Source organism: Eretmochelys imbricata, chromosome 14, assembly GCF_965152235.1.
Source record: "Eretmochelys imbricata isolate rEreImb1 chromosome 14, rEreImb1.hap1, whole genome shotgun sequence".
Classification (NCBI taxonomy): Eukaryota; Metazoa; Chordata; order Testudines; family Cheloniidae; genus Eretmochelys; species Eretmochelys imbricata.
Window position 1 is genome coordinate 14162121 of NC_135585.1, and position 25684 is coordinate 14187804.

General features: G+C 53.2%; 1 protein-coding gene across 1 annotated transcript in view; it reads left to right on the plus strand.

Moving 5' to 3' along the window:
• Window positions 1-3726: 3726 nt before the first annotated feature.
• The window catches only part of LOC144274967 (polycystin-1-like), a 58408-nt gene continuing 36450 nt past the window's right edge, over window positions 3727-25684 (plus strand). The window contains exons 1-13 of the mRNA XM_077834056.1: window positions 3727-4223; window positions 7305-7376; window positions 7761-7832; window positions 8081-8253; window positions 10440-10714; window positions 11373-11754; window positions 18541-18721; window positions 19643-19854; window positions 20769-20887; window positions 21328-21475; window positions 22495-22769; window positions 23406-24164; window positions 24664-24795. Of these exons, the coding sequence (XP_077690182.1) occupies window positions 3727-4223; window positions 7305-7376; window positions 7761-7832; window positions 8081-8253; window positions 10440-10714; window positions 11373-11754; window positions 18541-18721; window positions 19643-19854; window positions 20769-20887; window positions 21328-21475; window positions 22495-22769; window positions 23406-24164; window positions 24664-24795 (3297 nt within the window). The remainder of the gene's footprint in view (window positions 4224-7304; window positions 7377-7760; window positions 7833-8080; window positions 8254-10439; window positions 10715-11372; window positions 11755-18540; window positions 18722-19642; window positions 19855-20768; window positions 20888-21327; window positions 21476-22494; window positions 22770-23405; window positions 24165-24663; window positions 24796-25684) is intronic.

Genomic DNA, 25684 nt, shown 5'->3' on the forward strand with positions numbered 1-25684 from the left:
CCTATTGTGGTGCAGGTGTGTTGGAGGGTGCAGTGTTAAAGATGGCGTTGGAACGTAACCGTGGAAAAATGTCTTGACTCTCAGCTGCCCGTTAGATTGTCCCCTGGTGGATGGTTGGTAAATTTGCAATGTCCTGGGCTGGGGGAGATCGGCTGCAGATGGTTTGATAAGTGGGAGGGCCAGAGCCCTTGTTAGGGGAGGAGTCTGTCATCCAACAGTAGTTGGAGCTTTCAGAGGACTCAGGAGGAAGGTGGGTGAGTATCTCTGCTTCATGCTTTTGGCCCAGAGCTGCAGATTTAGCTAGTCTTCCAAAAGCATCGGTGCATACTTTTAAAATGCACATGTTACATTTAAGTGGGTGGGTGAACAAAGCTTATTAAGGTGAAGGAAACCTGACAGTCGGAGAGGAAGCCAAAGCAGGGTGTTGTTTCTAGCCAGAGCTTTACAAACCCTTAAATGACAGTGGCAGTGTCCTAGAATATCCGGGTTGGAAGGGACCTCAGGAGGTCATCTAGTCCAACCTCCTGCTCAGAGCAGGACCAATCCCCAACTAAATCATCCCAGCCAAGGCTTTGTCAAGCCTGACCTTAAAAACTTCTAAGGAAGGAGATTCCACCACCTCCCTAGGTAACACATTCCAGTGTTTCACCACCCTTCTAGTGAAAAAGTTTTTCCTAATATCCAACCTAAATGTCCCGAAAGCAAAAACAGACCAACAAAGGTGCAATTAGAGCTAGTTTACAACCCTGGGCAAAAATCCTTTCCTGCCTTAAAATGACTGGCCCTTTTCTGAGGAGCTACCTCTGGGGCATTGAGCAGGGCTGAGGGGGGCTAGGATAGAGAGAGGGCTATATACGATCATGACTGAGGTGGAGAAAGTGAATAAGTGTCATTTACCCCTTCATGTAACACATGAACCAGGGGTCACCCAGTGAAATCAATAGGTAGCAGTTTTAAACTAAACGGAAGCATTTCTTCATCCAGCACACGGTCAACCTGTGGAACTCATTGCCAGGGATCTTGTGTATAAGGGGTGGGGGCAGAGACACTTGAATGTCCATGTTCATTAACATTTGACGGAAAAACAGGGCAAAAATTCCATGGACATACCATGCCATTCTTCACCCTACTCTGACTTGAGGCTTCTTTACAGCTTTAGCCTAGCTGAGTGCCAGGGAAATGAAATACTCCTGGTGTGGTAATGGCAGCAGGGGGTTATTTCAATAACCTTCCAGGGAGCAGCTGGGGAAGAGGAGCAAGTGTGTGATGCAAGCAAACAGCCAAAGTAATCTGCAAGGCAGAATACATGCCTCCCTTTGAGCCATTTGGGGAATCCAGACAAATAATGGAAACACTTTAGAAATCAGGAACACCCTGCAACCATGTCATTGATCAGAAGTGGGGCGTGCTTGTAATAATAGCAGGGCTCGACAGGTCTTCATTCTGTCCATAAATTCTAATGAATTGAACTGAGAAGCAGGCTCAGACATCCACACCTTCCTGAGCTAGGCCCTGCAGTCCACAGCTGTCTGCCCTTTCCTCCCCTGCAATACCCCTGCCCTCACACCCACAGATCCAGGGCTGTAATTTTAGGCTGCCTCATGGAGGGTTCTGCTGGCATTTGAACCCAGGACCTCAGGCAAGAGCCATGCCACAGCTGCCGTGCAGCCCAGCTCCATGGATCCAGCAGCCCAGCTCCAGGGATGATGGATTTCCTCCTGAGTCTGGATCTTTTATCTGTCCCCAGAGGCTGCTTGCAAGCAGCTCTCCCAAAGATCCCAGGGGTGAAGACCACTGCTGTGACAATGGACAAGAACAAGGGCCTGCTGGTTAAATGAGTGTTGTTCTCCGTTAAGGTGCCACCAGGTCGGAAATAGAGGCACGGATGACTGGGGGCATCCACAAATAAACAGCAGCCCTGGGAGAAAAGCCTATTTTGTTGTGTAAAAGCTTTGCAGGGGGTCAGGTCACGGCTGCATAGGGCAATACCCTCCCCCCTGGAAAATGACTGAGCTAGTGACCAGTGGAAGCGGATTCTGCGGCGGGCAGGTAGCTGTTGCTCAAGACCTCGGATTTCACAGATCATATTTCCATACACGGAGCAAATCTCTCCATTCAGATCTGCTCTCCAAACCTGCTGACTTCGGCACTCTTCTGCTCACTAGGCATTTGGGGAATTATTTATTTACTCACTACAGCTGAAGGCTTAGAGGGAAGATTTCTCTCGTCACTATTGCTGGTGAGGTAGCAGGAAGGAGCTGGTGGACAAAGCACATGTGAGTTTCTCAGGGGCCCCTGCTCTGTGCATGGGGTGGGGGGGAATAGAGAGAGAAATCAGCCAGCGGTTGTGCTTAGAGAACTCTTGGCCCCAGACACTGCACTGAATTGCTGCTGAGCTCCAGGGTGGAAACAAAGGGCACAATAGCAACACCACCTTGAGGAATCCCAAACTGTTCCCAGGGCCAGCTGCAAATGCCAGAGCCACCAGATCAGCTCCCTTGACCCACCTCAACCAGGAGACACCAGGATGGGTTTTTTTAACTCTTTTGAGGCCGCCTTTCCAGTGTTTGGCAACTTCCCCGGTAGGCACGCAATGCTCTCTGGATGGAGATCATGCTAGTGGGGGAGCGTGGACGACAGGAGCAAGGAAGGTGGGGGGAAGGTGCTACTGGGTCGAGAGAATCTTGAGGCGGTTGACAAGGGTCCTGGGTGTCTCAGGTGGAGGAAGCACAGGAGAAGATGAAGGGTTTCAGGCAGGTGCCATAGGACTGAGGATATGGTGAACGGGGTTAGGGATATGCAACAGAACCTCCCTAGTTCACATGCGTGACTGGGCAAATCCCTGGGGAATTGATACGTTTTGCAAATTAGTGAGCAAGCAAACAAACACGATAGCAAATCATCTGTGTTGACGCACTCTGTCTTTGTTTTGACAACCGCTGTTCCGTTTTGTTTCTTCCTGCTGGGTCTGCCGAGCTCACTCGCTGACATACTGCAAGGTTTTCTTGCAAGAAGGAGCAAGGTGTCAGTAACAGGAGGCAGGTGCCACTGCCTGCCTCTGCTGTTACAAAAAATCTCTGCAGTGGTGAAGTGGGGTGAGAGGGCTGGGGGGCGGGGGCAGCTTATGGATCAGAGAAGTAAGTGAGATTCATGTAGGAAGTGCCAGTGGCTAGGCAGCAAGTGCTCACTGCCTGAGGCATTTCACGCTGCTCATAATTGTCTCTGCACCGCCTGTTTGCTGTGTCTTGCTTTATTATTGAATGATTAACTCCCTATGAAAGGGATTTTTTGTGAGCGTACATCACCCGGCATCAAGGGCCTGGATCGCTCAGCACTACCATGATACGAGGTGCCGCCATGGTCTGTAATGAACTAGTCACAGTGCTGCCCGCCTACAAATTCATATATATATTTTTCTCAACTCCGATTCCCCCTTCTTTGTTATTTCTAACACCTCAGGTTACCAAGGCTGAGAGGAACATGCATTTCCTGTCGCCCCCCTTTTTTCCTTTTTCTCTAGAGTCTGAAAAATCAAACTAGTCAGGATCACTTCTGTTTTTTAGCCAGTTTCTCTCCTGAGCTCTGGGCTGCAATGTAAATGCAGCAGAAGGGGGTTGGTTTGTTTTCCTGGTGCTGTCACTTTAATGCCAGCGCTGTACAGTTGGACCTGTTTGCAAGGGGAGAATCAACAGCTTTTCTTTAACAACTGGCCTCTCAGGGCTGGTCATGGAGGCCAAAGCGCTCTGCCCTTCCTGGGCAAAGCAGGTGCGTCAGTCTGCCTGTGGGGGTGCCTGCAGTTCCACTGCTCTCCTCTGTGGGGCGCTGTTGCTATGCAGCCTCAGCACTGGGCCCAAAGCTGAGGGGGCCCCAGCAGTAAAACCAGCAATGATGGGGCTGAAGGCAGCACCTCCAAAGCAATGGGGTGCTGGACGGTGCAGGACAGATTCAGGGACAGGCAATGACAGGGGTTTAGCCTACAACAAGGAAGGGGCAAGGACCCAGGCCTCAGACGGGGCGGGAGCGGAGGGGCTTGGAGGTGGGAAGAGGATGTCCACAGCAGCCGGAGCCAGGTGCAGCAGGGGGAGCGAAGAGAGCCCAGCGCTGGAAGAAGCCACTCCGTGCCTAGCCAGCTGTGTCTGCACTTCCCTGGCAGTGAACTGTTCTCGCTCGGGGCTGGCAGAGGTTCCTCCGGGAGAGCCCTGCTCCTGGAGAGTGACCATTCTGTGAGTACCTTTTTGGAGGGGCTGTGTCTCCAGCCTGTGCTCTTGGGAGGGGAGGAACCGCCCACGCAGGGAGAGGGCTGCAGTGTGTTTACAGGTGCTCTGCAGTGCTGGCCCCACGAGGCAGGGCAGCGCCTGTCCTGGGGGAGGCTGCTTTGATGGAATGTTAATGAAATCCCAGGGTGCTGCCCAGCTGATCCTGGGGGCCTGCCAAGGAATGTGCACTCCTCCTCTGGCTCCCTTCGGCCTTTGAACTCTGGGGAAAGGGCCTGCAGGATCTCAGGGAGACAGCAGTGCTTTAAGAAAAGGAGGACTTGTGGCACCTTAGAGACTAACCAATTTATTTGAGCATAAGCTGTCGTGATGCATCCGATGAAGTGAGCTGTAGCTCACGAAAGCTTTTGCTCAAATAAATTGGTTAGTCTCTAAGGTGCCACAAGTCCTCCTTTTCTTTTTGTGAATACAGACTAACACGGCTGTTACTCTGAAAGCAGTGCTTTAGACACCTCTCCTGACGCTCCCCCACCCCCACCCCCACCCCAGGCAGATGCTGCATTCTCAGACCCCTCTCAGAGGCAGTCAGGGAATTACTGCATTGCACAAAGAATCCCAGGTGCCTGCACCAGGATGTCAGCCCTTGACCCAAGGATGCCCTCCCAGGCACTGGGGCCTAATGGTCAGAACATGGGACTGGGACTCGGGAAACCTGGTTTGTAGGCCCATCCCTTCTACTGATTCAGTGACCTTGAGCAAATCACAACTCCTGTGTGCCTCAGCTCCCATAGCTGTAAAACAGGAATAATAATGCGTCACCCACCCTTATAAAGTACGTGGAGATTGCTGGGAGGAACATGCTGTATAAGTACACAGTGTTAATCTTTAGTGATTATTCTTTAATGGCAGCTGTGCTCGTCTGAGCTGCTAGAGTAGGATAAAGTGACGGCAGCGTCCCAAGGACATTGCACCCACATTCACGATACCAGTTTAAAGCGAGCCAGATGACCGGCGTCCACACGTGCAGGTTGGCGACCGTGTTGATTTCGATCACAGTTCTCATTGCATGCTCTCTGGAGGGCAAGGGCTCTGCAGTAAGCTGGTTTCGTTAACATTGTTGCAAATGAAACTGCTTTCCGGATCAATTTAGTTTTTCAGCAGACAGGCCCAAGTCAGCGTCTCTGAATGGCTCGCTCAGTTCCCCATCCTGAGAGACCTTGCCCTCATTGATGCATATTAGTTGGCAAACAAACCTCAAAGGCAGGGTAATTTCAAGGGAAGGATGGTCCTTAATTTAAAGCAGGGAGTATAGCCTAGTCTGAGCCCCAAACTGCTGGACAAGAGATCTGGGTTCTATTCTTGACTCAGCCACTGCCTCGCTTCAGGCATGCCACTTAACTGTGCTGTGCCTCAGTTTCCCTGAATGTTATATAGCTCCCCAGGAGGGGTTGTGAGCCTTCCGTAACATGTCCTGATGCACAGGTGCTACAGAAGGCTGGAGCCTTTCTTTATTTCTTACCAGGGTCTGGCACTTCCTGCCTCCAGTGGCTGAAGGGAAGGGAGGGGTTGGTTTAGAAAAGGGCTACCATGGAGAAGGTATGTGCCTCTGGGGGGCCCTGTCAGAAGAGATGGTTCTGTGACAAGCGTCCCTAAGGAGCTCCAGCCAATGGCCCTCCAGACGCATTGGCACCTCAGGCTGTGTCAACGTGGCTGGATGAAACCCATAAATCAATATTTATCTCCTCGTTCCCATCAATCACCATGGCAATGAGGCCCGATCACCCACAGTTTGCAGGCACAAAGCTGTCTCCTGGGACAACAGAACAGGCTGTTCGTATCCCTACTGGCTGCAGTAGACTGGGGGCTGGTCACTTGGGCAGCCCTGGTTACCATCACCCTGAAGATGGTGGCTGGGCAGGCCTGCAATGCCTTGGCATGGAGATGGTCCTGCCAGAGGGTTCCTCTCCATCCAGTCGAGTTGGCCTTACCTCACCGAATGACCTTCTAATGTGAGCTCCCCTCTTGCCTCAAGGGGTTTCCCATTAAAACTCCCTCCAGTGCAGCCTTTAACCAAGGGGGGGGGACATCCAAAACCCTAGATCCAAGCGCCCCCAAAGTGCAGGATGGGGGAATTTGATGTCTGAAGCCAGATTGCAAAGAGCTCCTCCTTATAACGGGCCAGACCAACAGCTCAGATCTTCCCCACTGGACTAGGGTCTGTTGGAGACCCAGGTCTGAATATTGCCAGTCTGCATGCTCCAGTACAAGCCCAATAACATGCTGGCACAGACCCCTGCCTCCTCCCAGTGGAACCTGATTGGTTCCACTGCAGGGACCCCCAGAGAGAGCGACCCTGGAGGGCCCTTTTGCAGCCACTGCAAGTACCTGAGGCCTGATGATTGAAGGGTGAGGAGCTTTCATTTCCCCCCAATGTAACCATGGCTTCTCCCCACCCCCCACATTCTCCTTGTGGATTCTGAGGGAAGAGTCTCCCAGCAGCAGGGGGTGGATGTTTGCTGCAAAGGAATGTTGACTTTATTAAAACATCCAGCTATGCTGCGATAAGCAACCCCCACCCCTTGCTGCCCCTGCCCAACATACCAGCGAGGAACCTGGCAGAGCCCGAAATCTCACGGCAGAAGCACTTAGACAGTGGCTTCTTGGGGAAACATGCATGGAGGATAATTAAGCACATTCCTGAGGTTCCCTTCATGGGGTGGCTTCTGGATTGGATTAAAACGCAGGCTCAGAGTCCTGGAGAACCCAGAGCAGGCGTCCCAACCCCCTCGTGTCCATGTGGTAGTTGCTGAGAACCCAGGGCAGGTTTTTCGATCCCCAGTCAAAATGGAGGCACAGTCAAATTAAACGACCTGCCCAAGGCCTCATGGCAAGTCAGTGGCAGAGCAGTGATCAGGTTCCCCCAGCCTCCCAACCCCCCATCTGGCACTTAAGCTATTAGAGCGAGTAGCCTCTTGGGTGAGGGGCATGTGGTTCGGGGTTTCCCTGTGAACGTTTCGTACAGCCAGTTGTCGCTATGGAGCAGTGCGAGGGCCTACGCTGGGTGCAAATAACTCTTTGCTTTCAATGCAGGGACCTGTCCCACAACCACCTGAGCAAAGTCCGAGCAGAGGAGCTTGCTGGATACCCCAGCCTCCAGGTGCTGTAAGTAACTCCCTAGCCAGAGGCCCAACCCCTTCCCCTTTGGCTTGCATCACTCAGTTCACAATCTGATTTTTGGTGGCAAGAAAGGGCCACTGGCAATGTTCTCAGCCAGAGGCTCGACAGCCCACGAGGCTGATGCTACCAGCATCTGCAGCTGGGCATGGGGGGAGCCCCTCCTAAAGCTTGCTGGCTGTGGTGCGGGTGACAGTATCCAGGAGCCATGCTTCTTTTGAGCTCTGCAGCAGCCCATTGCCCGTTGCGTGCTAGCCCCGAGCTTTCCAGCACCATCCCCCAGCGGCAGCTGCTCCCTCCTGAGGGTGAATCTGGGCCCAGAGCTGTCTCTCCTTCCTCACCCGGGTCTCCTCTCTGGTCTCTCCTTGGCAGGGATTTGAGCTATAACTGTATCCACACCATAGAGGAAGGAGCCTTCCGCCACCTGGGCAGACTGCAGTCGCTGTACGGTGATGTGCCTTCCCTCAGACCTTTCTCTACCTGTCTCTGTTTCTTCTGTCACCCTGTCTTGGGTGCATTTGTTCCTGTCCCTCCTCTCTCCATCCCTGTATCCCTCTGACCCTCCCCCCCCCGATTTTGGTATCATGAGCTTATTTCTCCCATTTTGGGGGTGGGGCTCTCTGCACAAACAGAGGGAAGTGTTTCGAGGTCCCCGACCTCCGTCCTCACTGCCCTCCCCTCTCCTTCCACAGCAAGCTCGTCTCTAACAGCCTCGTGTGTAGCTGCACCTTGCGCTGGCTCGGGGCCTGGGTGCGAGAGAAGGGCCCGGCACTCGTGCACGATGCGGAGCTGCTCCATTGCTTCCAGCCAGCAGCCTTCAGCAGCATCGGGCTACTGAGGGCGGATTTCTCAGCTCTGACCTGTGGTGAGTGACCCCACCACCCCCATGGCACCCCCTGCGCTGATGGAGAGGAAGGGCTGGGCGGGGAGGAAGATCTCAGATGCGGGATGGAATTCCAAGCATGGAACAAATCTGCGAGGTGTCTGCCCCCCCACAACCCCAGCCCATGCGAGTCCGACAGAGCATCCCAAGCATGTGTTATGAATATGTAGGGGGGTGGAGGAATTCCTCAGATAAACAGTGTTTTGACTGTCCCCTCTGGTGCTCAGTGGTAGTGAGGGAACTGCCTTCATCCAGCACCTCCTTTGTATCTCTGGACTCTCTGGCTGCACCTGAGAAAACCAAGAGCTGTGTAACTCACAGGCTGCGAAAGTGTTCTGGCTCTCATCAGTCCAGCTCTAGGGACGCTTCGTCTGTCTCTGGTCTGTTCCCCTTTTGGAAAGACTCTGGGAGTTTTCCCGATGTGAGGTCAGGATGCCCCTTCCCATAGCGACCACCCCTCTATCAGCCAAGCACAGATATCCAGACTGTGCGGCAAAGCAAAATCACAGAGCAAAGCACTGCAGGGCGTGGCTCAGCAAGCTGGCCTGGGGGAGTGATGCAGACACAGGATACTGCTGATTGAGACCAAGAGGGGAGCTGGAGAAGAGTAACGGGGAGGATGCAGGGGAGAGAATCCACAGGGAAAGCTGGGTCAGACCAGGAGGATCTAGATGGGATAGAGAAACTGGGTGAGAGTAAGAAGGGTCAGATCAAAAAACTGCTTCAGGGTTAAAGAAAGAAGAGGTGACCCAAAAGGAGGTCACGTAAGGTCCCAGATAGCCTAGCTGCTGGAAGCCAACTCCATGTGCAAAGCGTTGTGTGATGAGGGGTGGCTTATAATAAATGTAGGGCGAAGTCCTGGCTCCTCCTACATCACCAGGAGTTTTGCTGTGGAGCCAGGATTTCACCCTTTGACGGGGTCTATGAATGTCAACAGGAAAGGGGCGAGAGGGAATTCGGAGACTAACACATCAAAGGGCCTGTGCAGTTGCGGAGTTATGCCCAAGAGGCGAGCTGATTTTCCCAAACCTGCCAAAGGGGGCAGCAAGTCCATGGCCAGTGTGATGTAAACTAAAGAACAGCTCACCAGAGTTTGCTGAAACTTTAAAAGAAAAATCACCTTTGGAATAAAGACAGGTTTCAGAGTAACAGCCGTGTTAGTCTGTATTCGCAAAAAGAAAAGGAGTACTTGTGGCACCTTAGAGACTAACCAATTTATTTGAGCATAAGCTTTTGTGAGCTCCAGCTCACTTCAGCGGATGCATACTGTGGAAAGTTTAGAAGATCTTATTATATACACACAAAGCATGAAAAAATACCTCCTCCCACCCCACTCTCCTGCTGGTAATAGCTTATCTAAAGTGATCACTCTCCTTACAATGTGTAATCATTACAATCATACACATTGTAAGGAGAGTGATCACTTTAGATAAGCTATTAGCAGCAGGAGAGTGGGGTGGGAGGAGGTATTTTTTTCATGCTTTGTGTGTATATAATAAGATCTTCTAAACTTTCCACAGTATGCATCCGCTGAAGTGAGCTGGAGCTCACAAAAGCTTATGCTCAAATAAATTGGTTAGTCTCTAAGGTGCCACAAGTACTCCTTTTCTCTTTGGAATAAAAGGAAGCGTGAGACTTTTCAACCCAGAAAGGAACTTTTAGAGGAAGTTTGAAAGGAGGGGACCCAGTGGTTTGCAAAAGATGGCCCTGAGCCACAGGATCCAACCCCTCACCAGGAATTCTAACCCCTTGAAGTCCAGGGGTGGCCGGGGTTTGGAATGGGCCTATCTGGAGTTCAAGGGAATGGCAGCAGGCCTGATTCACCAGTGCTGGCACTTCGTGGTGTTCTTCGCTCCCTGGCACAGATGTAGATACTAGGTGCAAAAAGCCACTAAAGCCAAGTTCGCCAAGTGGGAGCAATTCACCCCCACTCTGAGCAGGTGTAAAGGGTGACCCAAAGTTCCAGGCAGTGGAGAACCAGGGATCGGTTTCCAGCAAAGCCTTTGCAATTAGCTCGCCTTTGCAGTTTTGGTTAGCGCCTCTGTGTAGGGTTTGCATTTGGGCTCAAATTTCTTTGTGTGATCTGAGCTCATCGCCTTGTTGAGCTCTCTACACCTTCTCTAATAACAGTCCAGCCAAGGGTTCACCTAGCTCGGTTTCCCTTTCAGCCACTGATTTTATCTCCTGTGTGAAAGACCCAGAGACCAGGAGAGAGACAGTCCTGCTCTACTCCTACCTCCACCCCGGCACGCAGAGTCAGGCCTCTTGCCACACGCTCTGCTCTCAAAAGGCGCACACCCATTATGGCCTGGACTTGGAGGACCGCTGCCTGTGTGGGTCACTAGGCAGCAGAGGGCCCGTGGACTGTGGGAAAGTGTGCTCCAATGAAATCCCGAGCCAAGCGTGCAATAGAACGGTTGTCCATGCCGTGTACCCTGTCCAGGTAACCGCACCATGAGTTAGGATTGTGTCTCGTCCGAGGGTATATCTACCCAGCAAAAGCGGTGTGGGGGCTGGTCTGCCTGAGCTAGCTTGAATCCAGCCGGCACAGGTACCAACAGCAGTGAAGATAGTGCGGCGCGGGCTTGGGAGCTGAGGATGTACCCAGGGTCTGTGCCAGGTGTGTCTGACCCGCACTGGACCCGAGCTGCGCTGACTTCCCTGCTTTTGTTACCCAAGCTAGCTTTGGTAGGCTAGCCCATGTGCGGCTTTTGTTGGGTAGACAGACCTGGAGTGTGAAGTATTTCTCCTCCCCAGCCAGTGGGGACAGGCTGCTGCTCTGCGACAACTGGCACTGGGAGAAGTTTTCAGCTGGAGCATGTGCTTGCTGGAGGTGGGCTTATGGCACCTTCTACTCTCGGAGAGTAGAAGGAAAGGTGACTAGCGGGAGCTCCAGATGGGGGTTTAGGGTGTTGGATGGAGCCCCCACCTGACAGAGGGGTTGGAGACAGGCCCCATCCAGTGTGGGGCAGAGAGGCTGTGGGAGTGAGAGAGATGGAAAAGGGTCTTCCCATGGCATGCTGGGGGATGGGGATCGGAGATGTGATTGTTATCAATACCCATGTAGTTCTGCTTCTGATTCCCTCTTTCCCCTCTGTCAGGTGAGCCTCTCGTTCTCTGCTCGGACCCATTACAGTCTCCATGAGGTGATTGAATTCACTGCTGAGACCCTGCTGCCTGGGACCCTGTACACCTGGGACTTTGGAGATGGAGGGGAGCAGTTCTCCAGCAGCAGCCAGAGAGCTCAGCATATGTATGCCCTCCCTGGCATCTATGTGGTGACAGTCAGGGCTCAGGTTGGGGAGAGGTCCCTGCTACATAGAGCTGCGGTCAGTGTGATCCTGCCTGTGGGGCCGGTGGGCATCGAGTGCCCCAGGGCAGTGGGGAGAGGAGAGAGCATCAACATCGGGATCCACACCCAGCAGGGCACTGACCTCTCCGTCCTCTGGAGGATGAAGATGCCAAGTGGACAAGAGACTCTGGGTGAGCTATTGCAAGGCGTTTATTTGGTATCGGTGTTGGTTTTTCCCCCCTGAGATGGGGAACTGGTCGGGGAACTTCCATGGCATGTGGCAGTGCTGGGTATTGGAGGAAGAATGGCAGGTTGTGACCCTGTCCTTCCTGCTCCCTTCCCTTCTGCCCCAGGTCGCGCACTACAAAAAGGAGAAGACAACAGCAGGAGCACAAGGCCCCGCAGGGCAGCCTGGAGAGGGCATAAAAGCAGGTTCAGGACAGCACAGTCTGGAGGAGGCGTGGCAGGGCAGTCTGTGAAGGGTCAGTCTCAGGAGATGGGGAAATGCCAGGTACATCCTGAAGGCCCAGGGGTGCTGTGCTCTGAGCAACAGGTGCAGGAGGCAGACAGAGACAGCTTGGAGAGGGGTGCTGCGATCCCAGGGAGCAGAGAGGAATGGCTGAGGGAGTGCCCTGGTCTCAGCGAGTCAGGGAAGCAGTGGAGGCGACCTGGTGGGCACTGCTGTACAGGGAGAGGGGGGTAGGAAGAGGATCAGGTTAAAACCAGCTGCCTGTCTGTGTGAGGAAAGCTCCCGCCACGCAGACCTTTAGAGAAGGGAGGGCTACAGCTGCGTATCCAGGGAGACTTGTAGCAGCCACAAAGAAAAGGTTTAAAAAAATAGCTGCCGAGTAAAGCCCTATAAAAGCGATCAACGTACTGCAGAAGACAGCAAAGTCAATAAGGAGAGAGAGCTTACAGCACCGGGGACACAGACAGAGCGAGAAGAGGTTCAGAGGGACATCGAAGGGGTAATTCTCACAGAGAGAGAGAGAATGCAGCTCAGCATTGCCTTAGCCCAGATGCCACTGTGATGGGCTTAGTAGGAAACCCTAGACTGACAGGTCATTTCCATGGCCCTTGTGTGGATCCTTCTCTCGGAGACTGTGGTACCCTGCGGAGCTGCATGGCAGGGGTGATGCTGAGCCAGGGCTTGCAGCTAGGCTGGCTGCTCCTCCTCCTGCTGGACAGAGGGACTGCTGGTACCTGGGGCCTTGTCTGTGGTGAGTGGGTAGGGCAAAGGTCCCCAGCGGTGAGTGGTGGGGAGGTGAGAGGACAGCACTTCCCTGCTGGGGCAGAATCTCTGTTGTGCAGGGTCTATTGCTGCTCAGCTGGGTTCGCAGCAGAGTGCAGTGGTGACTCTCTGGTATGCTCAGCAGCTCTCAAGGGGCATCTGGGCAATGGCACCTGGCATGTTTAAGCTTAAATGTTGGTTCATATTGAAGCAAACGGAAAGGAGAACGCGAGAGCTTGGATTGACTTTGCCGTGTGGTCTCCTGTAGTCGAATTCTGCCCTGCAGCGTCTTGGACCTCAGCCCCTTATGTTCTCCTTCTCCGTAAAACCAGAGTGACTGAGGACATCTTGCGCGTGCAGCCTGTAAGAGGCAGCATGAGCAGCCAGGCTGAGACAATAGGGTCTCTGTGGAATTGCAGAAGGTGATGCCCATATGGTGTCCGCTCTCAGCCCTCGGGGAGCAGACCGATAGTTCAGTGACTCCCATATCCTCTCTTCAAGAGTGGCCAATGCTGGGTGATTCAGAGGAAGAGAGGAACCCTTAACAATGCACTTGATTGTGCATTACTTTTGCAAAGGGGGATAGCCTATGAGATCGGAGTCTTCAGCTTGTACAATTGCAGGTGGCTTCTTAATCTTCCACCTACTCTCTTTTTGAAATGCTCTAAGCTCTTGGTTCGCAACAGCTCAGTAGTAGCTGGCAAATGTCTGGCTATGCAGCCGAAGCCATGGAAGGCTCTGAGCACCTCTTTGTTGCCTGAGTCTTCCTTGTAATGGTTGAGCACTGACCCCTCTTCTTTCTGGTTTGCAGTAACTCTTCCCACTGGGAGAGCAGCTCCATGCAGTCAGTTGTCGATACTGCACTGGGCTCTTGCCTTGGTGATGGGCTTCTGGCCATGCCTTTGGCACTAGGCTATGGGCATTCTCTAGGTTCTTGGTCATGCCCAGCGGCATAGGTTAGGACTATGGAGCAAGCCATTGGTGCAAGCCCATTGTATAGATAATTGATATACCTGGCCAATGTACTTCACATTTACTACTAGATCATCCCATTGTAGTGTCCCTGGGACAGGGACTCTGGCGCTGGACATGCTGAATGCTCAGGTGCCCTGGGCTTTCTGGCTCTGTGTGCTTTGCAAGACAAGTTCCCAGTGTTCCCTCTAATTGTTTATGTCCATGTGCGGAATGAATTTCGTTATGTGCACCAATATGGAGGTGATGTGCGACACAACACCTTCATATTGGTGCACATAACAAAATTCATGTGGTGGGGGTGGGGCGGAGGGGTTTGGAGTGTGGGGGGGCTCAGTGCTGGGGTAGAGGGTTGGGGTGTGGGGGATGAGGGCTCTGGCGAGGGGTGCAGGCTCTGAGTTGGGGCCAGGAATGAGGGATGCAGAGTGCGGGAGGGGGCTCAGGGCTGGGGCAGAGGGTTGGGGTGTGAGCGGTGTGGGCTCTGGGGTGTGGCCAGGGATGAGCAATTTGGGGGTGCAGGCTGTGGTGGGGAGTGAGGACCCCCCACCCCACCGCCCCCAGCCCTCTCTCACTGCAGCAGCTCAGGGCCGGAGAAGAGGCGCCTATCCCCAGCCGCAGCTCCGGTGGGGCTGAGCTGTGCCGAGGGAGGGGCTCCTCTCCCCGGCAGCTCCGGTGGGTCTGGGCCAGGCCGGGAGAGGGACTCCTCTTCCCCGATGGCGGCAAGTCCAGGGCAGGTCCGCACTGGGGGAGAGGCGTCTCTCCCCGCCGCAGCCCTGAGATCCTGCAAGGGGCTTAATAGAGAGCTGCGGGGCCGCGCAGCTTAGAGGGAACTTAGCCAGCATGTGTGTGTTTGCTTTTGTATTCTTGTGATGGCAGCTCCATGGCGGATGCTGATGCCAGGCCCCTGGGGCAGAAGGTTAGTGAGGCTTGAGGAAACAGAGTATCTAGTCACCTTATCCCAGCAGGTCCTTCCCGGAGCGGAAGGAAACAGAGAGGACAGGCTTGGTCATGTGTGTGGAGTGAAACCCAGGTGACTAGAGCTAGTTGTACAGTGGCTTCAGCTCCTGTTGTGTCCTGCCCAGGACCCATCAGGACGTTTTTCTCTGGAGGCAGACTAGGGCCAAATTCAGCCCTGGCGTAAGCAGACGCAGCTCCCATCAATGTCCGTGGGAAGCTGCATCTGCTTACACCAGGGCTGCAGCTGGTCCTCCATCTCAGCAACAGAAGCTCAAACCTCCGAACCTTTCCCTGCCCCCCAACATGCCACTACCTGGCCCTAGGAGTGTAGAGTTTGGGGTGTTCGCTGCCACTGTGACCTACTTGCTGTGTTAATACAGCTCTGGCTGGATTCCCTCTCCCCAGGCTTCGTCACCCCAGAGAGTCCTGGGGGATGTCCCAGGCGTGTAGTGTGCCCAGAGGAGGAACTGGCGCACCATTCCTCTAGGAAGCAAGCTGAGCTGACTCTCCATGCCCAGGGGTGTCGGGATGGGGCAAGGGGAGACGCTGCCCAGTCCCTATAGCCAGTATGAGGTGAGGGAAGCCTGCCCTGGAAGATAATGCTTTGTCCTTATGCCTGGTATGGGGCAAGGGAGCTGTGCTGAGTGTGTCTGGAGTGAGGCAGGGGAGGCAGGTCCACAGGTTGCTCTATCTTGTCTGGGGCCTGTGCCATGTTCCCAGGCCAGGAGCAGCTGAGCCTGTGGCGTTGGGGCAGTCAGTGCTGCTATCCTACCCCAGGGAGCTGGCTTTTTGCTCCCAGAGCTAGTGTGGGGGAATGGGAATGAGAAGACTCAGCATCGCACCAGGAGACGTGAACACACATATAGCGTCAGCACTAGGCTGAGCGAGCCCAAAGTAGCAATCTGTCAACTGGGGCATCCCTGGTGGCTGCAAGGCCTGCAGTAAAGACTGACCTGGACTCCTCTGTCCTCCCCCTGCACCCCAGCTGCATGGAACCTCCTGATGTCCGGACTGTTTGTGTGGGGCTGGAGGGGCTGGGTTTTGAAGAGCGCTCCCCTGGAGAATGGGGCAGGAGGGACCATGCCCTGCGCCCTGCAGGTGCATTATTTATATAGTGCTGGAGATGCACGGAAAAGACAGAGTGAAATCCTGGCCCTGTTGGCCTCAATGAAACTTTTGCTGTTGACTTTGGCGACGCTGGGATTTCACCCCCCATTTCTGCCTTGAGGAGGCAACACAGACCAGACCAAGTACAGGGCAACCGTCCAGTAAGGGGAGAGTACAGAGAGCTGAATGCTGAGGAGACCATCCCAGAAAGGTTTCCTGAGGGACAAGGCTTTGGGGAGGGATTGGAATGAGGAGAGCGAGGGCTCTGGACCCAGAGAAAGGATAGTCTTGTGGTTAAATCAGTGGCCTGGGCTGTAGGAGACCTGCATTCAGTTCCTGGCTCTGCCGCCAATTCCCTGTGTGACCTTGGGCCTGTCACTTACTCTCTCTGCTCCTTGGGCTCTCACAGGGCTGCTGTGGGGAGAAATTTGTGACTGTAGATGAGGTGTTTGTGCACTGCGGTGATGGGGCCATGCAGCTTCCCAGATCGAGATGGGAGACCTTTTCACATGCAAGGGACAACACGAGTGAAGATGCAGAGCAGAAAGTGGGTGTGGGAGGAGGAAATGGGTGTGTTGCAGGTGGGAGTGTGATTTTTGTATTTGCCTGAAGGTGAGAAGGGCGCTGTGCCTGGGAGAACAGACAGTGGAGGGGATTTTTTGATCCTAGTCTTATAGGTGCAGGCAGAAGCGTCCGAGTCACCCTCCATCCCATACCACTCTTGTCAGGGAGGAGTGGGAGACAGGGAGCAGAAACCACCGGGGAGGGCGGGGATCCAAACCAAGTGCCCCCCCCACCCCACTGTAGCAAACTTTTCAATAGGGCTTGGTCTATCAGAACGGCCCAGCCAAAGCGCTGCCAGCAGCCTGCGGATGCCGCTCCTTGGGACGGGGGAGCCAGGAGAGGTTCCTCCCTTGCTGGAGGAATTGATGGGGGCCTGGAACAGATCAAACTTTGTTTAGGGTTGCCATGGCAATGGATTTCTTTGGCTTCCTGTGGAAGGGGCATTTTGGTTGTTGCCAGGAGACCCAGGAATGCCAGACAGGGCGCTCGCTGGCTCTCCGGCAACCACGCTGGATACTGTGACGGGCTCATTGATTGGATTGGATTTTTCTTATTCTCTGGTAAGTGTTTTCAACAGAGGGATGTTGGGGCTCAGAAGGCTGGCGCTTAGGCCTGCCAACCGTTGCTTAGGTTCCCGACGCTGGGGTAATAACACACTCGTCATCTCCTACCCCTTACGATGCAGCGCTTTAAATACCAAATTCCATTTTCTCCCCAGTCCTGCTTGTCCTGGCTCTCTCCAAGTTAAATACGTTCTCTTTGGACAAGAGAACAAAAGGCTTTGGGCTTTGGCCATGAAAAATGCAGAGCCTGGAGTCTGGGCTGGGACATCAGCAAATGGGAGATGAGTTCCGGGGTTCTTAACAGCAGAAGGAGTTAAACAGCAGAGGAAGTGGGGGAATTGCACAGACGGGCTAGAAATAGGAGTGGGGGGGCAGAGAGAGAGCAGCTCACTCCCTCCAAACCTGAACGCAGGATATCTCCTTTGGGTTACTGCCTGCTTCCATTGCCCCCACATTTGAGGGTTCTTTTATAATGAAACCTAATACTGACCATAGAGAGCCATTTAAAGCCCCAGTGTCTTGGCGTAGTTTTCTGCTCATGCAATGACCTTCCCCAGGCAGTTTCCATTGGATATTCTAGCTTTCCTGCCTAAGTTACCCCTGTGTGCTTTTAAGCAGCAGCCATGTTCCACCCCAGAGGTGGCTGCATTTCAGTGGTGGCTGAAGTGATTCCTGTATCTGAAATCTGTAAAGTGCTTTAGGATCCTATGGGGTGAAAGATGTCAACTCGATGTAACACTCACTATCGTTTAGTTTTCCTTCCTCCTAAACCCAGGATTTTATGTGCTGCAAAAGTTCCCTTACAGAAAAAGGTCCTTTTACTCCCAATTCTGTTTTCTCCTGAGGGTCAGCTGGATGGCAGCACCTCAAGGTGAGGCTCTGGGTTTCTGTTCCTGTCTCAAACCGAATAGTTCCTCTGGAGCAGCCGTTTGCAGTTCCTTTGCTTCCTCCGTGAGGCAAGTAGGTTTGTCACCTGAAGAGCTTTATCCCAGGCCTCCATCTGCTTCTGGAGTGCAAACAGAGAGGGAGAGCCAGAGCATTATCAACGCTGGCCCTTCTTGATCCTTCTGCCTCCGCACTGGGACAACTAGAGCTAATGGGGTGTTGAAGGGAAGGGAGCTCCTGCTATGGGGGGTATCCTCACTATGCTCCTTCAGGCCTTGATGCTGCCTTTGCAGAGGGGGCGTTGTTGGGCGTGGAAGAGGCTCATGCCATGGTGCAGATCTCTCCTTGCCGTATGTTACACCACAGATGGTGACGTGCTAGGTCATAGTGCTGGGGAAGGAAGCCCAAGAGGGTTAGTTACCACCTCCTGACACGCTCCACCGGCCAAGTGTTCCAGAGAGGAATAAGGACCTGCGGGAATGCACTACCAAAGCGGCTGGTAACCTTCCTCAGTCTATGTGGCTGTGCCAGAACTTATCTCCTTGGGCTACGTCAGCTGGAGGAGCTGGCAGTGCTAGGCTCTCGGGAATGTGATTCGCCTTCTACCGCGAGTGCTGTGTCAGGCTGAGCCCGGAAGGTTCACAGCGGAAGTTCTGGCAGCATGGGGACCCTTCTCAGCTGCTGTTCTTAATTTTTAGATGAATCCTGTTGCTCTCAAGGTGGACGGATCCATTTAGAGAATCTGAACTGCTACTGGCTCAGCGACGCCAAGGAAACCTGGCAGGATGCGAGAAGGCTCTGCCAGGGGATCCCTGGTGGAGATCTGGCAGTTGTAAGAACTCAGGAGGTGCAGAGCTTCCTGCAGGAGACTTTCTCTGGGTGCGTATCCTGTTCCAGCCCCATTCTCTTTGCTCTGATTACAATGGTGAAGTCACTGCTACTAAAGTTATTCTTGTTCAGGCACCATGGCAATAATACAGGCAAGCTCCTTGTCCTCCCCTAGCCCCATTGCCCAAAGGTAGTGTTGGGTACATTACAGTGAGCCAGGCCTAGAGGCAATGTCAGGCAATGTGTGCTGCAATAATAGCCTTTCGCCGGGCTGTCCGGGTGTGGTTGTGTGATGACATAGCTGAATGTAGCTCACACCCTTAAAAAGCACGTGTGGATCCTGACAAAGACAGATCCACTCAAAGCAGGCAACAGGACAAGCGCAATAGCCATTCTGAGCCATAGACATGGTGGGCTGGATTTTTGGAAGTTCTGAGTGCTCACAACTCCGTTTAAAATCCCTGGGAGGGAGCGGCAGGTGCTTAGCACCCCTGGGAATCAAACCTTATTCACACGCTTCAGGGATCCTCTAGGCAGCTGTGCTGGGAATTATGGGCGAGGTGTAACGACCCAGCCGCCCGGCAGTGGCTTTGGGGAGCCCTGTGAGTGAATGTGGCACACCCAAATCAAGATGGCTCGGGCCTTTGCAGCACGCACTAGTTCATTCACACCAGGGCAGGCTGCAATAGGAGCCATTTCTAGTGCAGAGGAGCCTCCAGGAAATGTGGGGTCTGTGTTTTTGGGGTATCCCTGGAGACAGAACCATGGCCACCCATTCTGACATGTCAGACCTTTTCCTCAGTGTTAGATGGTGGGGTGCTTTTCCTCTGCTGACTGGGGTCAAAGGCACTAACCGCACCACCACCTGCCCCAAGGCCTGCTCCCTTTCCCAGCCACTCCCTGCGTTCTGTGTTGCATTGCTGATGCTGTTTCTCTTTAAGCAGAGGTTCTTTCTGTCTTTCTCCCTGGCAGCGCTGGTGTGGTCTGGATTGGGCTCAGCTCCTTGGGTTCCTTGCGCTGGGTCGATGGGAGCCTTGTGGACTCGTTCCAGAACTGGACCCCCTTCGGTCGCCCCGAGGGCAAGGAGGGCTGTGTCCAGATGCACCTCCTCGACCCAGAAGGGGTTTGGAGCAGTAGTCCGTGCTCTGCAAAGTCCTCGTTCCTCTGTGAGAGGAGAGCTGGAGGTACCATATGTCCTGCTGGCACCTGGGGGTGGGAATGTGTTTATTGACTGGACTGGGAGATTACGCTGCTGACCATTGCCAACAGGAATAAAAAGGCATTTCCTTGCAGCCCCTGGAGGAGCCGAGTGCTAAGGCGGGCTGTTGGTATCATAACCCATTGCTTTATACTGCCCTTTCATCCTGGAGGACCAAGGTCAAGCCATGGTCCCATGCTATGAGAAGCGGAGTGCCTCCCAACTCCCAGTGAGGAGGGCCCTGTCATTAATATGTATTTATATTAGTCATGCCTAAGGCTCCCAATGGAGATTGGGGTCCCATTGCGCTAGGTGCTGTACAGACATGTAGCAAGAGACCACCCTTACCCCAGAGAGCTTACAGGACCGAAGTGTTGTTATCCCTGTTCTAAACTGGGGGAACTGAGGCAGAGAGGGATTAAGTGACTTGCCCAAGGGTCACCCATGGAGTCTGTGGAGGAGCTGGGAACAGAACCCTGAGCACCAAGTCAATCTCTTAACCACAAGGCCACTCTTCCTCTCCACAGTTAGCACCTGAAAGTTGATGCTCTGTAGTGCTCTACCCCAGACCCTGGCAGACTCCCGTGTACTCTGATGGCAGGTGTATGCCAGGGCCACGTATATTTCTGAATATACACATGGGTATTTCTGTGTTCGTTCAGCCCATTCACATGGGCCCTATTGCTCCCCCCCGACATGCCCTTTCCTTCCAGTCCCCACCCTGGCAGATCTAGGCCCCAGTTCAGCTAAAGCACGTGTTTACAGATTTGCTGAGTCAAGACCGCAGCGCAGCCAGGTGGATCCTACAAGCCTGCCACTTCATCTGTGATGCAAGCCTGCAGCAGGGCCCGACAGAGCTTTAAGCTGGGACATGACCGTCCATGTGCTTTGTCTTTGCAGTCACCCTGCCCAGCCCAGATGTGTTCCTGACAGGCGTGCCGGTGTTCAGCGGAGTCTACGACGTGAGGAACGTCAGCACTGAGCAGCTGCCTCCTCTCCTGGGGCCTGACAGCATTGAGGTAGCGTGCAAACAGAGCAAGATGGCTGGTGTGTGTGAACGCTGGATGGGTCCATCAGAGACCTCCTCTCCCTTCCCTCTCTAGTCTATATAACTTGCTGAGAAGCCTTTGGGATAGGGCAAACTCTTGGGAAGAGAACACAAATCAACCCAGGAGCATTGCCATGTCAGATGAGGCTGTTCTCTCAATATTTATGGCCCAGGGGTTATGGGAAACATCAGAGAGAGCCAGGCTCTGTATTCCCAAACCAGATAACCGTGGCCACGCTTCAGGTCAAGCACTGATCTTTAGGAAGCTTATTTGAACTACACAGGAACATCACAACAGCACAGGTCCCTCCATTACCACCTCACCCTCAACTTCCCCTGCCAGTTCCTTCCAGGAGGCCTCTTTGGACCTCCCTCCTTCACATGTTTATTTCCTGGTCTTGTGTCTTGTAGTTGATGCTCTTTCCAGGCCTCTGGTTCAGCCACGCTGGTATTCTAGTCTCTGTAGACTTCGGGATACGAGGGACAAAGAAGCCTGTTCTGATCCGGTTCCAGATCCTCCGCCCACATTGCAACCCCAACCAGCACTTGGTTCCTCCTGGTAAGAGTTCAGCATCCATACCTCTGTCTCTTATTCTCTGATACTCACAGACCATCTGCCTAGACCAATGGGGTTGTGCTGGTGGGTTGGTGGACATTATAAAAGGACAGGGAGAGATTATAGCTGTTTGATAGTCTCTATGCTTAAAGCCTCTGGCTCTGTTTGACTCTTGGTGGGATGCTAAGATAAACTGGTGGGCTCATCCTCACATTTCCCTCCAGACCTCATCTGCGTACTTTGCCCCTCTGGGTTGCATGGAAGGGACAGAAGAACCCTGACAAGCGAGTCTCCCACAACTAGGTGACTTGTAGAGATGGTCGGGAATTTTTCGGTGAACTGTTTTTTCACTGAAAAATGCAGATTTGTCGAAACTGAAACTGGATCAGGGTTGACAAATCTCCCAACTCAAAAAATTATTGAGGGGGGGAAAATGTTTTGAAATTGTCTAAACTTCCCATTTCAAATTTTTCAAAACAAAAACTCTGGTTTTTTTGAGCTGATACAATTTTTATTTTGAAATGTGAGTCAATTTAGACTAAAAAAAAGGGTTAAAGAGAAAAACAGTCAAACTCCAAATGAAGCATTTTGAAATGTTCCGAATAAAATGTTTCCATTTTTTGCAATGGCTTTTCAATTCATGGAAGTTTTCGAAACTTCCAATTTGGACCCGTATCTTGAAAATGTTCATGTGACAGGAAGTTCATTTCCTGCCCTAGTGCCCTGTAATCACTGTGTGGGCCATATTAATTGATTCATTGGTCTGTTCTCCTTCCTATTCCTTTTTTTCATTCTCTGTATTTGTGTTTCAACCTCCTCCTTTTCACACCCATTTCCCCCACTCCTTTCTCGTTCTCTGCCCGTCCTCCCCACTGTATCTCCTAAGTCAGGGGTGGCCAACCTGAGCCTGAGAAGGAGCCAGAATTTACCAATTTACATTGCCATACAACCATAACTCAGTTTGCTCCCTCTTTGAGCTCTCCAAGGCCAGCGTATCTTGCAGCACGTGTGCTTCTTCCCAGGCTGCGAGCTTCTTCACACGCCATTCGCCTGCTGTCACCCCCGGCCGCTCTGCAACAGCACGGGTCGCTGCCCCAGCGGGCAGCAGTGGTGCCCACTGAGAGAAGGCTGCTTGAACATCTCCAGTCCTTGCAGCTCTTATGCCTTTGAGAATGTGACTTCCAGCATCCTGCCCATCCGAAACCCCCCACGTTACAGCGGGACCCCGCCCTTCTACCAGCCAGTGGCTGACCTCCCCGTGCTCCTCGCTCCCAGCAGCACAAACAGGCATGTCCAGGTAAGTGCTCTCAGGACCTTATTCTGCTGCATCTTCTCTCTCCCACCTTCTACTGCCCGGTCATCTCCTGCCCTTTCTTCCAAGTGTGTGTGCGTGTGTAAATCCCACTGTGACACCATGATGAGTAAAAAGAAAAGGAGTACTTCGTGAGCTACAGCTCACTTCATGCTTATGCTCAAATAAATTGGTTAGTCTCTAAGGTGCCACAAGTCCTCCTTTTCTTTTTGCGAATACAGACTAAACACAGCTGTTACTCTGAAACCATGATGAGTCTTTGTGGTGATGTGTAATTCAGGCCACATCATCATGTTGAGACACACCGTCACTCTGTGTCAACACCACGTGGTGGTGTGAAGAGACAACCCTCACACTTGCATTGCAATGCCTGAAATGAACTCTGGGATGGACCCAGGAAAATGAAGGCATGTCACAGGAATTTTGGCCAGCCCTGTGACTCTCCTTCCCCTGGCTTCTCCTTTCCTGCTCTCCCCTGATTCCTGCTCCTTTCTTTGTGCTCTCTTCTCCACCACTAACGTGGGGAGGCAGGATGTTTCATGGAGACTAGGCGCAGGCCGGGGTCTGGTTACAGCAGAGGCTGTGGTTGCAATGGGAGACGACTCTTTCTGCGTGTTTCAGGTTCTCCTGCCTAGAGAGGAGATCAGCGTGTCTCCGGACGACATTATTGGAATACAGCATAACGCAGAGGTGAGCTCCCTCCTCTGGTGCCGGCAGCACTCCCATTCCCCCTGGCGGCAGAGCTATATCAGCCTCGCGAAGGCTGGCTGGTGGGAGGGAAGCATCAGCAGCTTTGCCAGCCCTACCTGGGTGGACCATGTCGTCTGTGACCTCCGAGTGACCTTTGTGGGCAAGACCTGGAGCTTTGCAGCCATGCCGCGGCTGGCTAGGCATTTGGCACACGGGGCGTACACCTACACGGCAACAGTGAGGAATGCGGTCAGCAGCAGGCAGGTGAACTGCACGGTGGAGGTGCAGACCAAGGTCGGTGGGCTGCAGATTATCCACCCGACACCGGTCAGCGGGAAGCTCAATGTGGCCACCAAGAGAGAGACTCTGATTGTCATCAAGATTCTCTCTGGCTGTAATGCCATGGCTCGCTGGATGGCACCCGTGGGTAAGGCTGGGGTGTTGTTTGAGGCCACCTGCCCGGGCAGCATTGTAGCACATGTCCCCGCCTGCCACAGAGACACTGCAGATACCTGGTTCTCCTCGGCCCTGCTTCGCATGGAGGAGCCGAGAATGGAGATGCTGAATGTGCTGGTGTCCAATGAGATCAGCTCCCAGAAGCTGTCAGTGAAGATCCAGTCATACAATGTCATCGAAGGGCTCCGGGTGGTGCCGCCTGGCCCCCGCAGGATGCTAGTGGATGTGTCTCAGGTAGGTCATCTTGCTGCTGTTATCACGGCTGGGTTATCATCAAGGGCATCCCTCCAACATCTCTGGCCCCGCTGCCACTCCGTCACCCTATTGGATGCTGGCATATGGGCTGCCTGAAGGTTTTACTATAACACCAAACCTATGGTCACGCAGCTGCAAGATGAACCTGTCCTCATCCAGCAGAAACTTCCAAGAAGGGTAGCCCTGGAGCCTGTCCTATTCTCCCTCAGGATGCACTGGGGCCCCAAAAGCCAGGCTAGCATGGGGCATTGTGTGTCTCACCTTCCTGCTTCAGTGTCAGGGAGCCGGCTGTGTTACGTCCATTGCATGGCTGCTGGGGAGCAGGCAAATGCCGATGTTCCATGTGGGTGAAGTCTTCCATCGCTTTGCTTTAGGCCTGTTGGCACTTTCCACCCCTTAGCCCTACTCAACACAAGAGGAAGCAATCTGAGCCCAGCCCATAGGTCTGCTGTAAACTGCTGATTGTTTTGCTTGGCAGGTGTTCTCCGCAGAGCTGACCCAGGGCTCCTCTGTCTCCTACAACTGGGTCATCGACAACATGGACATGTTCGCCTACAATGGACAGACCTACAGCGTCAAGTTCAAGAGGCCTGCCACATACCAGCTGAAGGTGAGCAAGTGTGAGAACCAACCCTAGGTTCCTTCAGCTGTGGCCCAGATCATAAAGCAAGGGAAGAGTGTCTCAGAGTCAGAACAAGGAACTGGGGAGTCAGGGCTCCTGGGTGCCTTTTCTAGCTCTGCCACTGCTGTGCTGTGTGACTTTCAATAAGACACTCTGTGCTTTAGGTTCTCCGCTTGTAAAAAGGAGGCGGTAATTCATATCCCCCTCACCGGCTGGTTCGGAAGGGGTTAAATGTTTATAAAATGCTAGGAGACCCTTCAGTCAGGAGCACCGTATTAGTCCCCACCCCCAGAGGGATACTTTTGGGAGGAATGATGGATAGGCAGACAAATATGCAAATTATTATTAAAAACAAAACACAAGGGTGTAAAAACTTGCTCGTTCAGCCGAAGGCCTGGCAGGACTCAAGACACATCAGGCAGAAGCACGGAACAGCCACTGTCAAATAGTAGCAGCTTGACTCAGGACTCTGAATTCTACACACTTGCCCCAGTTGCTTTTCCCCCACGGAGACTTAACTTCTGATGGGAGTCATTGTATGCTCCACTCTGCCGCTGCTGAGTTGCCAGAGGGTGCTGTCTGGGCAGTGATTAGCCGCCATTGCACATCTCCGTGTGTTGTATTTTCCTGACCCTCAGGCCAACGTCTGTTCCTGGCTCCGGGCCCCACTCTCCCTGTGCTCCCAATGAGAACATCGCCGCAGTGCTACTATTCCCTGGACCTCTTCCCCCAACATGAGCGGCAGGATGCACTATGCTGGGAATCAGGGGAGTGTGTCACATGGGTGGGGCGAGTCGCATGGGAGTGCATTGCAGCCAGGGTCTGAGAGACAAATCAAGGGGGGAGGAGAATCTGTGGTCATGGTACTGTGGGGTGG